A 14,422-nucleotide genomic window follows, 5' to 3' on the forward strand; every position below is an offset into this window, starting at 1 on the left:
TTACGCCTTCTTACTCAGACCATTTGTGTTTGGCAACAAACTCAAGGGTTCAACTACAATCATCTTGTAACTATTGAATGCAATGGAGTTTTATGAGGCATGAATTTGGCTCAGAAAATGCAAAGCTTTCCCAAATTCAGAACAATTTATCACTGATGTCTTCCCTTCATTATTTTAAATGGAAACAGAAGAAAGTGCTCAAAAAGACACAGCCTGACCTCAGTTCAGTTCAGCTCAGTTCACTGCTGCACAGAGATACTAGGTTTCTTCCGAAGATCACAACACAAAAGCTCAGGGACAGGCTCAGTTTTCTTTAGGTTTGTTTTAAAGACAAAAAAATGGATTTAAACCTAACCTTCATCATTTTCTCCTCATAAACCAAACCAAACCAAAACAACATGCGTGACAAGCTGAAAGAGATTCTGGCTATTTTGACAGAACTGTCTTACTCAGCTCATTTCTGACAGGATCAATTAGGAAATCATTTTTATATAGCAAATTATTTTTGAAATTTTTATACACCATGAACAAATCCCATGGATTAATGATTTCCAGAGTTCACCCTCTTCACCTTGGGAAAATCCAGACCAGAAAAAAAAGAAAACACAAAACAGTGAAAGTAGTTTTCTCATTAGCTGCCCCTGTCTAAATAAAATCTTTTCCCTACAATGTAGGTGAAGCAAAGAATTGCAGCAGGTTGGTAGGATTCTTAAATGAGCAAATAGCTACAAAATATTTTTATGCATAACAAATGCAGAAGTGCTTTTTCATGACACTGAAACTTTTGCTTACATGGGCTGCGGAGCAAAAGCTTGTGGGGAACCATGTGCGGAATAGCAGGGACTGCTGTAGATCACAACTGAATACACTGGTGTGACTGTGAGAAGCTTCATAACAGGACCATAGGGGAATACAAATGCTCACAATGAGCTACCTTAGCACAGCTGAAGGTGCTGTCTACACACAGCTTGAATTTTACCTGTTTCATTGATCCCCCACTTTCAAAACCAAGAGTATTTATCCAAACCCTCACCCTTAAATATAACTAATAGCACTGTGCACATATGGCACCCCTTTCTTCTCTAACAGTCCATATGCCTCTTTCCTAGCTGAGGCAGAGGACAGAAACCTGTAGCTTAACTGCAAGATGAGATCAGAACATACAAATTGAAATGCTGTTTTACTTGTCAAAGTTTTCTTTTGTCCTCACAATTGCTTGGGAATGCAGCAACCCAGCAGCTTAGTTCTGGAGCAAAACAGAATGGGCAAAGTAAGGTGAGATCTACAGAGAATTTAAAATCTTCCACTTCAATACATTAAAATCTCCTTCATTTGAGAATTTAATTTCGGGGAGTTGTGTTAGTTATCAGGTTAAAATTTTGAATAATAAATTAAATCACAGAAAGCTGTGAAACTGGGTAGTCAAATGTATGATATTGACAACTAGAGTATCGTCAAGGAAAAAAAAGTACAGCAAATGAAAATAGTTTAACAACTGTCTGCAGCTTGTACTATGGATTTAAATAGCAACCTCCTGATCAAACTTTTGAAGGTATAACCAGGCAAGCCTTGATTTCAAAGAATTCACTAGATTTTATATTGATTCCTTCTCTACAAGAACACAGCAGCTTAAGAATAAGCAAAACCAACCTGTTTATATTTTTAATTGATTCAAGCTTTCTAGCACTTGTTATCTATACAACAGCGAACAAGAAAGCACACACATTCCTTGCTGTACTGTATTTTGTCTATTGCTCCTTCCTATTACAAAGGATAAAAGGAAACAGTGGCTAATATGCTTTTGTTTGAAAGCAGAACATCGCAGCACATATACTGGGAGAGTGTGTCCATGGGAATGCTTATGTATCAGTGACTGCATTCTTCTGTCTCCCTGCCGTCTGTTCCATTGCTAATAGAAAACAGAAGGTATTTCTTAAGTAGTCTACCAGAGAACACAATCAGTGCTTTTCCTGTTCAGATGAACTATAACCTCCCTGTCTGCAGGTGATAGGAATCTTTGTCTCTTTCCTCTCTAACGCTGTTTTCATTCTGCTGTTCCAGCTCTCTACCTGCTACATGAAACTTTCACAGCAAAGCTACATGAAGCCACTAAACACCTGGTTTATGTGTCTTTAGGAATTCTTTTTAGACTTGTTTGCTCTACATTCAAACGCAAAATCCGATTAAGAAACACATCTATTTATACAGATGTAGAGTAATTCTTATCTATATGTTGCATTAAACAATCAAATGTAGCTGGACCGCCCATGGTGAGCCTACTATGAGTTTGAACTGTAAATCCTGACATCTCCACCAGAAATTATGAACTCTACCAGCCAGGAAAATACAGCATCTAGATTGGCTACATGCCCTTATCAGTTTTTATTTTAGTCATATTTCTCTTGAGCTTATTTTCATAGTTAATATGTTGGAAAGCAGGTTTGGGCTTGATTCTTTCTTTAATATTGTTCATCTCTGCTCTCCCTCAGTTTCTTTCCTCCTAACTGACAACTAAAAGGTGCTGGCAGCAACACCGCCAGCCTGGCTGCAGCTATTCCTCTTCTGGCTCTATCCTGCTTATGAGTGAGTGCCAGGGCTCAGCTCCCCTCTCCTTTGTGTTGCCAACAGCATATCCATAGTTCGCAGAAGCTTCTGGCCTTGCAGGACTGCATTCTGGGTGTGGAAGAGTGCTGTAAGAATTTAAATGGCAGAATAATTGGGAGATAGTGGAGACTATCACACAAGCTGTAAGCAACAAATCTCCTGAAACTGTCAGAAACAAAACTGAGTACAGAATTCCTACTTGCTACAAAGACCAAGCCACTAGAAGAAGATCATATTCAGCTGCAAATCAAAGAAGAAAATAAGACACAGACCTGGAATAATCTCATTTGGTAGAAATGAATGATGGCCTTTTTGCAATTGTTTTGCTGAAAAGCACAAACCCCTACAAAAAGAAACCAGCCATCTGTTTTGAATGTTTTAGAATATAAGTATCTACTTGTGATCTTCTTTGATCTGTAAGAATAATAGGAAGACAGTGATACAACCCAGTTACACCTCTGTTGCAAGTGCTTAATGCATCCCAGAGCTGCAGATTACAAAATTCCATCTGGAAATCTTAGTCTTATCATTCTGGGATCAGAAAGAAGATGAACAGTGTATCAAGATCAATTCATTCGTGCTTGTAGATATAACATTCTTGGACAGCGAATGTATTCTTCAAAGATAAAATAGTTATTAAGATAACAAAATAATAGTGGAGTTGTTTTAAAAAAAGAAACAACCAAAAATAAAAAAACCCGAAAAGCTAGCAAAAGAACTGTTCCCAGATACAGGAAAAGGACCAGAAACAGAAGTTGACGTAATTTTAAGGATAGCATTCTTCTCCAGGCTGGGCCATCCCAGTCTAGCAGTGCTTACTGGGTAAAAGATTACATATCAGTATGGGTATAGAATAAGAGAGAAGGTGGGAAGGCATGATTTCAAAATTGGAATGGTAGATTAATTATAAAACGAAATACTAAGGATCACTTAAGTAGCTCACTCCACCATAACAGGATTTTTACTTACACTAAAGTGAGAAGGTCACAAAAAGCTCTCCATTATTCAGAGAGCCAAAGGAGAAAAGGTTTCTCTCTGCAAAAATGAAAGGTTGAAAAGGCTTGAAAGGAACAGATAATTGTGTGATAGCTAAACCAGGATTTTGAATTATATTTCCTTACAGCAGTAATTGTTGGTCCATGAACTCTTTGTGTTTCCTTGCCTGAACTTGACGGCACAGAAGTCTTTCAGTTTCATAATTAACGATGACACCCACATAAGCAGGGCTCCAGAAAAGCATGGATTCAAAGCAGTCCCTGTGATTAACCGGACAACTGTATTCAAAGTGCTGCCCTCATCACAATTAATTAGTTACATCACCTTATTTGAGTGCATTGCATTAGGGTTCTTACTAAAGGGTTGCCCATCTGGAAAGTGGGAGGGAAGAGGCCTGGCTGTCACCAGTATGACAAAACAAATCTGGCATCTTATCTCTCAGTCAGGCCAAGTGATAATGTTTAAGTAAATTAAGATTATTTTATGGAGATGCCCAAAAGTTTTCCACAGGGTATGTCTCTAAAGCGTAAGACATTCTTTCACAGTGTTTTTACACATAGGAATGAAGAACTGGAATGAACATATTAGACCAGATTATTATATAGTACACAATCAGTTTTTTCCCCTTTCAGGAAGGGGAAGAAATGACCCTTCAGATGACAAAACATGACAATGAAGAAGAGGAGGCAGCGGTCTAAAGAGCTCTGTTCAGCATGCTGGGTTAGCAGCTGTTTGAAATGTTTAACATATGGGTTATTTTCCCTTTTGTGGGAAGGAAAAATCAGAAGTGTTAATAAATTGAGTCAACTATACATCTAACGTAATTTTGGGAACAAATGCAAAATGAGGCATTAGAATCACCGTCGTATCTCTGTAACAACACTATTTTAAGCTATTGTGTAATAATGTTACCTAGGACTTATATAGCATGCTTCCCAAGGAGAACCTCCACTTTACAAAAACTTCAGCTCATTTTACAGTTAGAGAATTTGAGACAGGCAGAAAGAGAACAAGTGAGTGGTTGGAGACGATGCCAGGAAAGAATTTATCTTCTGAATCGTGGTCTAGTACCGTGTCCAGTAAATTACATTGTAATACAAGTCAGGCACAAAAGCTTGGTGTTTCTGACCATTCTGCATGATCTCAAAATTAAAAAGACCATACTGAAAATAAATTTCTTTAAAAGGCTTATGAGGTCACAGTGTAATAAGTGGCAGTACTGAGAATCTGAAAGAAGTGTAGCAGAAGGACGAGAAGCTCTCTACATGCTGCAAGCATAAAATGCGTCTCGTCAAGAGAAAGATCACATTTATTAGTGAATGAATGCCTGTGCCATCATTTGAAAATGAGTAAGATATTTACTTTGCTAAAAGAAATCAGTATATTAATCCAAACACCAAATAATGTAGAAAAAACCCCCAATATTTTTCCCAAACTTCTGAAAGCATGGACTCTTTAAGTTCTGTACTGATCTCCATGAAAAGTCCGTGGGGTTTGAAATCTGTGGTGAAAATTAAGCTAAACCCTGAGATGTCCTGCCCTCATTGTCATTATTTCTATCCCTCTTGCTCTACCATCAAAGTAGTTATAGTGTTTCAGGCTGTTGCCTGTCACCTAGTTCTGCCACTGTCCTCTAAATCTGTTTGAATAGCTATGTATGCTGGCTGACTATGGGTCCATTCATTTTGCATTTCCTTTTAGCTGTAAAATGGAATAATAAATACCCCCTCCACAACAAAAAGGAAATTGTGAATGCTCATCCTAGGCGTTCCTAGGCAAGACAGACTTGCTTTACAGATACAAGTTAGAAATATATAGCTTATAATCTTGAGCATTCAGCTGGTTTTTTCATATGTCTGCTTCTAGACAGAGAGATCAACGTCTCTGTAATGTTTAACTGTTTCTACCATTCTTACTGTAATCCTGTTTAATACCTTCGTCCTAATAAATGTAATATAGAAATGTCATTCAATCTCCACTGCCCTTTAATAATCACAAATGCTATTTAGAATGAGACTGTTTTGAGAAACAACATATTAATTAAAGGAGACCTTTAGAATATTATGAGCTCTTGATTAAAAAAAAACCCTATAGTTAAAAAATTAAACCTGAATTGGTAAAACATTCTTCTCTATTTCAGTTCAGTTTCGATGATTCTCATCTACAGAAGAAGTCTTGGCAAAGACAAATTACAACATCAAATATGCAGACTTTTTTACATGATGCATACTTGTAATCAGTGATGCTGCAAATTATAATTTATATTGGGTTTGGCAAGGAGTCTATGAAATTTACCTGAATTGACTGCCTTTCAGCTGTTAGAAATGATTCAAATATTTTCTTGTTATGACTTAGCCCCTTTTTTCACCACAGGCATCACCCCTGAAATCTTAAGAGATCCATTAAATTAGGCTAGTGTCTTTTGCAGTCAACTCACAATACTCTGCTTCTGTTTAATATTTGTCCAGCTCAAGTATTAAAGAAAAATGTCACAAATAAGAGGCTTTTTGTCTTGCAATATTTTTACAGTAATAGAAACTTGCCAATATTTTCATCATCTTGAAAGATCCCCATTTTTATGCACTCCAGTTCCATGCTAGCTCTTTGAACGTTCCACTGTTACTCTAATAAGCATCAAATTAATTTTCAGATTTTGATCCTGGAATCTGAGCACAGCAAAACCATGTTTTGCTCCTTAGCAGGCAGATATATGACTTCAGGATTTGCTGGCAACCGCTAACAGAAAATGCTTCCACAGAATGAGTTCAAAAAACTTGTCCAGTGACAGCATCTACTAGCTCCAACTCCTGCTGCAAGCCAGAGCCATGGAAGACGGGAAGAAAAATGCTCTGCAACAGCATGCATACTGAAAAATGCACGTACAGTATGCATAAATTACATACCAGGATAAATCTCTCAGCACTTGAGAGTTTCAGTTTTGCTCTTCTGTTCTTGTCCTTAGCACTTTTATTGTGGCCTCACTTTTCTCCATGTCCTTTAATTTGAATGTCTTTCACTCTTCCTCTTTCAACAGTTTTTTGTGATCCTATGCCTACTACACCCATTCAACGAAAGCAGTCCTCCTCATTTCTTATGGGCAGAGGTGGAACAGATTGCTGAACTACTCACACTTCCTCACAAGGAAACCAGTTGAAGTGAGCAGCTTGGGAAGTTCATGTATGGAAGCTTTGCTTCTTTACCTGACATAGCGAATACATGGTACATATTTACAAGAAGGTAAATGTGCGACCACACATATCCTTTCGTATGCACTAAAACTCATAAAGTGCAAATTCATATTATTTTTGATAAAAGTGGATAATAACTGATTAAGCCATTGGGCAGACCACTTTGGCATTTGAGAAAGACAAAGGGGCATTCTAATAAGAAAACACATTGGAATATGACTGGATATAAAGGAGGATAGAGCTCCATCTGGGGAATAAAAGGAGTCATACGAAATTCAGACAGCAAGAAAAAGAGCCTAGAATAAAAGGCTAGGAGAGACTGTTTGAGGATGAAAGATGGTATTTACATTGAACTGTAAACTGAAATGCAAACTACCATTTTCTGAAACTACAGGAAGGGCGCGTATGTTTAGAAACAGTGCTCCATTTCAGGGGAGTTATATCTGATAATGCTGTCATGTACGGAGCTGGTGCAATTAAATATTAAATCCAGTCAGTTCCAGAATGCTGGAGGTGAAAACCCTTAAACCGCAAAACATAAAGAAAAAATAACAGTCTGCTACTGTAGATATTCTGATGGTGTCTAGTTTATCTTCAGTACTGACCTACTCAGACCTACAGCAACTTTAAAACACACAGTTATCACCAGGTCCTATGCTATTAGTCAATTTTTTATCATTGCAATATATACATTTAATTTAATACATGCAGGTTAAAACCGTGACTTACAGCTTCTTTGCATTTACAAAGAGAGTAAGGACCTGTTTGGGGGGGGGTGGTGTTTTGTTTTTTGTTTTTTCTTTTGAATGTACATGGAATAACCACGGTAAAAACATGTACTTTTTTTGGAATAACTGGCTTGGGAGTCATCAACCACCTTTAACTTTCCTTGTTGATGTAAGCAAGACGGTCTTGAGGCTAACATGATTCTTGGATGGGATCCATGTAATGCAAGGATGCTGACTGCCTCATTATTTTGACTAGGATATGCTGTAACACATTTTTCTGAGGAAAATGCCTCAAGTACAAAGTGGAGAGAGATGCTGTATTTAATGTGAACAGCCCATTAATTCAGTAATCTAAGAGAAACCATACTCTTAGCACAGTTGTACTCATAAGTGTATCAGCAGATGAGAAAGGAAAAGAGAAAGATCTTTGTATCAGTGTTTTCTACACAACCTCCATGTTTTCTCTAGAATGAAAATCAGAATTATTCCTACCTTCACAGTGAGTGTCCTCTTCCTTTTCATCATTTACTTACCTGATCTTTCATGTTTAATTGTTGTGCTTCAGCAGATCTTTACAATCGTTTCTCTCTAAAACTTCTAACATCATACACTAACACACAACCATTGCAAGAGTGGTGATCCAAGAAGAACGTGAAATCAACAGCGAGTGTAAATTAATGAAGCACTTTATCAATTTTTCCACTAAAGAGATTTTCTCAGTTCAAACCCCAAGGCATGAAATTCAAGTTTAACGTTGCCACAGTTGGATTAATTTTTTCAGATGGTTGACTTGAAAAGAGGGATTTGATCTATACAGTCAGACATGTAAGTCTGCAGTTAATTGAGCAAGTGCAAAGAGATGAGAGAGCAGCTTATTCTTTCATGAATGTTTTACAAATGTAATATAAAGTAATTTCAGAAATTCAAGGGTCCAAAATTTCCACAGAATTTTTCAGAAGTGCTTTCTTTCAAATAATTGATGCAGAAAAAACAAATTCTGAGAAAAACTGTGAAAAAACTCATGTGAAATATTTTTCTTTAAAAGTGAAGAAAGAAAAAGTTTCACATAAATTTTTAAAATAGGGTCATCTCATCTCAATTCCTTAAAATACATTAAGTAATTCAAATAAAAATATTGTGCTTTTAGACTGATAATACAATGCATAAATGAATCCTAGGTACTGTAGCATGATAATTGATGTTTTATTTTTGTAGCTATATATCAAGAATAGAACAGGCCCGAGGAAAAGGGCTCTGTCTTGTGTGCTGCCCTCTCTTCTGGAAATGGGGGTTATTGTGGGGACAATTTGACAACAGAAAAGAGAAACAAAATGTACTTTAAATGACAAATACCTACCAATTTCTCCCCGTTTGTTTTAAAAGAGCAAGGGAGATGGAAGGGAGAGGGGAAGGTTAAGAGGATATTCCCCTTTGTCTTCAAATTTACAGAAAAGTTACAGTCTATATCAAGAGTCATCTATTCTGAGTTGATAAGTGTTTGTGACTGGTTAGGTCAGCATGCATGGCAGCAATCTTGGCAGCAGATCTCAACATGCTTAAAACCTTCAGGAGGAACATTATCTTCAGGAGAAACATTATCTTTGAGCAAATTCTTTACTAACCAGAATCGAAAAAGCATACACAGATTTGGCTACAGTGCAAACTGCTTTGAAAAAGAATCTGACTGAAAACATTTCCTCCATGAAGCCAATGATAAATGATATGAGAGACATTTCCTGTTCTCTCGTACACATTAAGAGTCTGCTTTGCATAGAAACCCAATTACATGCCCTGGAAAGTTCTCCCCATAACATCATGAAAGAATGACACGATGATGAGAAGAAGAAAATTGCAAACTACACATAAACACACGAGAAACAAGCTCATGCAGAGCCTACACGAGCAAGGGGGAAGGAGCACAACCAGGTTTCACAAAGCACACAGGAGTAGGATGTGAGAGCGACTGCTGGAAACTTTTCTATTGGCAAGAAAAGTTGATTCTCACCGTTCTGAACAAAATGGCTGAACTAAGAGCATCTGACTGGTTATGCCCAAATACCCTCCTCCTCATCCTAGGGGTGCAGAGGTGGCAATGAGAGAAAAGCCCCAGAGCAGCATGGGAATGAAATAAAGAGTCGGTTAGTATTTAAAGCACATATGTAAGTATAAATAGTAGTACAAAGTGTTTAATTCCTTATGTAATATTCTGAGCCACCTTGAGATACAGCTTTCTTTGCTCTCCGGTAGGTTTTGTCAGCTTTTAAAATGCTCCTTTGCAAAGGCAAAGTGCAATCGGGCCCTCCTCCCACACCCTCCTTCCTATCACTTTCCCCAGCAAGGTCATTGCAAGAATTTCCTTAAATGTTTAAATGTCATCTTTTCTTGACATTTTATCTTTTAATTTCATTCTATTTTTATTTTCATTTCATCCAAGCATGCTATGCTGCATGCGTTTGCAAGTATTTACTGCACTTACATTCTAGAAATGGCTTAATTTCTCTATAGATTTGCAATGTAGAAACAATAGCTATTCTAACATTTTGACCAAATTAAGATTAGGAAAGCCATTTAATTTGCAGTATTAACAACTGCACTCTCCTGAAGAACGTAAGCCCAACATTTTCAAAAAGCACTGCAGAAAATTCAAGCCAGTCAATTTACAGTGGAGAAGGGTACTAAAACAAGATGCAAAAGGAAATCACTTTGAAAAGAGAAATTTTCTGTTCATTTCTTTGTATATACCCCTTACTGTCTTTTGACAGACATGATGAGATTTCTAAAGATCTATTTTTGTAAGGTGAGTACGTAATTATTTTTTGCCATTTTCCTTTAATGTTACTCGTAATTTCTGCTATCACTAAGTTGGTGCTTAAAGGTCTAGAGTGAGATGCCTTGCCTCAGATCTCAACAATTTCTAGATAAGCCAGAGGGCAGAGGAGAACCAAACATTCCTTCACTTTGTCAAGGCAGTGATTAATGATCACTAATATTTTAATTAAACTGGAATGGATGAGATTACAACATGGGATATGCAATTGGGCTGGCATTTTCTGTGTTACCCACGGGATAGGTAATCTCTCTGATAGTTATCAAGCACATGGCTGTGCTTTGTAAATGACACAGGAGGCTCCTCACTGCCTTGGAGATGGTAAATTGATTTTCCTTCAGTTCACGGCCCACTGAGTTTGTGAGGGAGCAGTCTGTGCTCATTTGGCACAGAGGCCAGGATTTCCTCATGGGAAATGAAGGGAACTGCTCATATGCAATCCATAGATCAGAAAGCTGATCCTGGAGCATGATTTCCTGCTACTGAAGACAAGAAACAGTCCTGGACACTCCACACACTCAAGCAGTAAACCTGAGTTACTAAAATCTGAATATTTGAGACAGGACTTCTGTCTTGCACTTTAAGAGAGTAACATTTCTTTCCTCCTTTTTCATTGTCTGTTCATCTCAACCCACTTAATAACAGCTTGGTACTAGGAACTGTTTGTTCACATTTCAGGAGTTTTCAGTGAAATTGACACAACAGTAACATCCATTTCTGGTTTATAACTGCACTCTGGAATGCTGTTTTTGTTCCAGGGTACTGCAAGCATGTCAGGGAAAATTACATATGACTCAAAATAATCAGCTCTCCTAGTAAAAATTACTTAAAAACCAAAAAGAGACACACATTACCTGGTCAGGGGAGGGTTTGTGGTTGGTTTGGTTGGAACGGGATGAGGATTTGAGGTGGTCATCCTCATAGTTGTCAGCCATCAGCTTCATACGGTTCTGAGTCTATTAAAAATAAAAAGAATAATATCAGTCTACTTTCTAATGTGCTCATAGGGACTAAAGGGAATAAGGCATTTATGCTATCCTGCATATGCAAAATCCATATATGGAAAAAAATAAACCACATAAACAGTGTCACTAGGTACTACTGTAGAGAAATCATTAGGTATTACTGTAAAGGTCTGGCAAAACTTGGGAGACATATTCCAATTGCTTCACTTTGAGGTTAAATTAGTTCTGCAAGTAAGTGGCTCATCTGACTTGCACCTCCTAAAAGTTGTAGTGTTCATGTGCATACAAAGAAACTAATTTATTCTTATAGACCTTTGCAATTAAGGTTCAAACACCAATCTGGAGAAAAATTTGGTGAAAACATCAGTTTGATGTCCCTATGTCAGGTTAAAAAAAAGTAAACAAGCTAAAAGTAGGCTATTAGTGAAGTAATCCATCCAGTTTCAACATGCAAATCAGTTTTCAACTGATATACCTAAGAGTAGGAAAATTCTGAGGTTGGTCAGAAAAATGATACTTATAGAAAAGCCTTCCTGTGAGGAAGTTAAAAAGTTAATACATGTGCCTTTGGAAGAAAAGGTGCCATAACAAAAATCTATAAAATCAAAAACTGCACACAGCCAAGCAAAGAATTAACAAAATACAAAACAAGTTTCCCAGCTTTTCTTCAGCTTTTCAGGAAATTTTAAGTTCTGGAGGATGCATGATTTTAAAAAACACAAGATACAAAATAAATTGTGGAAGAATAAATGGAATACCTTCCCTTAACATTACCATTCCAGATAAGGAATTGCAATGAACATTAAAACATACTACATGATTGTGTGTGCAAAGGACAGTGTGAGACAAAACCCTTTTAATATACTACCCTGAAATGAGGTCCCTAAGCGCCTACAAACACATGCACACAAACAAGGAAAGAAATCCGCCTGGGCAAAATGTCCCACCTTCCCAGAATGGATCACAAAGACCATTCAGGCAGCAATGACACTCTAGGAGTAGCCTAGAGAGGACTATGAAATAGCTGGGTTGAGGGTCTTGCAAAGTGAGCTGCCAGCCCTGCACTGGATACTTCACTTCCAAGTTATCTGGGTGACACTGTCCTTGGGCACTCACACCTAGAACAGACCCTAAATGGAGTGACAGCATTTCTCTTCCCAGCTCATTAGGTAGACAAAGCCCCATTTTGAGCTTTGTGAAATCCTTGTATTCCAAAAAAATAAAAAGGCTAGCCAGACCTATGTTAGATATGATACATAGTAAATTATGCACAGCTAGACATATTAAATCATCAGCAATGCACTAAAATTAAATGCCTTAAATGAAAGCTCAAAGCTCACTGTAAAAATGCCAGCTGTTGATTCAATCCCTTCATAACTGCATGGTTTCTCACTGAAAACTAATTTTAATGAGTACCTTGAGGCTAGAGAATGCAGATTCAACTTGACTGTACTCAGATTATTACAGGGAAGGTCCAGGGTTTGAATCTGGATTTGATTTTATTCTTGGATTAATTTAACAAAGCTAACAATGAATTGAGCTTAAGCAATAAGCAATTTAATCATGCAAAATCTTTATATTGTTTGCTCTTTTTGTCAAACAAGTTTTGAATTCCAAGTCTGACTCATCATTCATAAATCACTACTTGAAGCATGCTGCATTAATACTTAAACAGCCAGTCTATTATAAAGGTGCTTTTTCCATATTTATTATTTTATTATATTTAAGGTTGGCTCTTTAACAATGTCTTCTTTGCAATGAGAGCTACTGACCTTAAATGATTTCATATTTCTTTGGATATTTTGGGGTTTGATAATAAGTAATAACTCCTTACACAACTTTTAGTGTGTATATGGAAAGAAAAATCTGTCAAAAAGCAGAAGTTCAGCAGAATGTTAGTATAGCACATTAACTTTTCTGAGAGAAAAAGTAGCTCTTCTCAGACAGAGGCAGTACATTTTATTATCCTGCATGAAAAAACTATGTTAACACTCATTCAGGAAGAGAAGGATATAAAAATATAAACATTTAAAGCACAGTATCCCTCACAGAAAATCCTGAAGTGGAATTGAAGAGGTTGCATATTTCTGTCACTTCAAGTAGAAAAACCTACTATTAATACATGGCAGGAGGTACGACAAGAGGCTGAGAAAACTGGGTTGGTTTAGCCTGAAAAAACAGGAGGCTTCTTTAATGACTTGATAGCAGGAAATAGAGAAGATGAAGCCTCACTCTTCCTGGAGGGGACAGGACATGAGACAATGGATGCAAATTGGAACAGAATTTCAGAAAATCAGGAAAATTATCCTAAGAAGGCTGATCAAACACCACAACAGGCTGCCAAGAGGCTGCCATCCTTGCACTGAAGGACATCCAGACACTGAAAATGTGACTGGACAAGACCTTGAGCAAACTTCTAGTTCGTGATGCTCTCTCAGCAGCAGGATGGTTGTGATCTAAAATATGCTGCAATTCTCAGTATTTGGGCTTTTCATCTTCAGCTAATTTTACAGCAATCAAGGCTGGAGTTTTCAAAGGAAGAGGAAGCCAAGTTCCAAATTTCCTCTTAGTTACTAAATACGATTTAGCTGCTCAGCTCCATTACAGCCCTTTGAACATTTTAACCCAAAACAATTTCTGCAGTATCCTGATGATGACAATCATACCCATTAGCTCACCTAGGAGGTCATTTTCTATGTTCTCCCTTCTGCTGTAACCCTAAGAGTGCATGTTTGTGATATATATGTCTTGGCAAGAAAACACCAAAATCAGTACTGTGATTTCACTACAGGAGCTAATTTACACATGTATCATTGTAACTAGGCAAAAACCAAGAGATGGAAGAAAACCAGTTTACTTCCTGATGGATACCACTAAAAATTCTTTTCCAACATTAAAATTCCAACAAGCAGTGTTGTAAATAAAATATGTAATACAGCATTGTAATATTTTTCTATTTCTCTCTGCATCAAACACGGAAATGAAAAGCTTTCTCCTAGGACTGGAATACTGACTGACAAACTTCTAATTGGTAATTTTGAAAATAACTGGAAATACATGAACTTGGTTTCTCTTCTACTGCTCCCCTCCTTCCAGAAAAAGAATACGCTCAAA

General features: G+C 37.3%; 1 protein-coding gene across 11 annotated transcripts in view; it reads right to left on the bottom strand.

Moving 5' to 3' along the window:
- The window catches only part of ERC1 (ELKS/RAB6-interacting/CAST family member 1), a 287,154-nt gene that overhangs the window by 17,150 nt on the left and 255,582 nt on the right, over positions 1-14,422 (bottom strand). For 9 of the 11 annotated variants that reach the window (XM_061364024.1, XM_061364022.1, XM_061364019.1 and 6 more), the window contains one exon: positions 11,198-11,299. In XM_061364024.1, the coding sequence (XP_061220008.1) occupies positions 11,198-11,299 (102 nt within the window). Of the gene's footprint in view, positions 1-9,521; positions 9,589-11,197; positions 11,300-14,422 lie in introns of all 11 variants that reach the window. The other 2 variants (XM_061364027.1, XM_061364028.1) reach the window with 1 other exon arrangement.

This window comes from Neopsephotus bourkii, unplaced genomic scaffold (assembly GCF_033783945.1).
Source record: "Neopsephotus bourkii isolate Nb327-2 ecotype Australia unplaced genomic scaffold, CSIRO-AGI_Nbou_v1 NB_1183, whole genome shotgun sequence".
NCBI lineage: Eukaryota > Metazoa > Chordata > Aves > Psittaciformes > Psittacidae > Neopsephotus > Neopsephotus bourkii.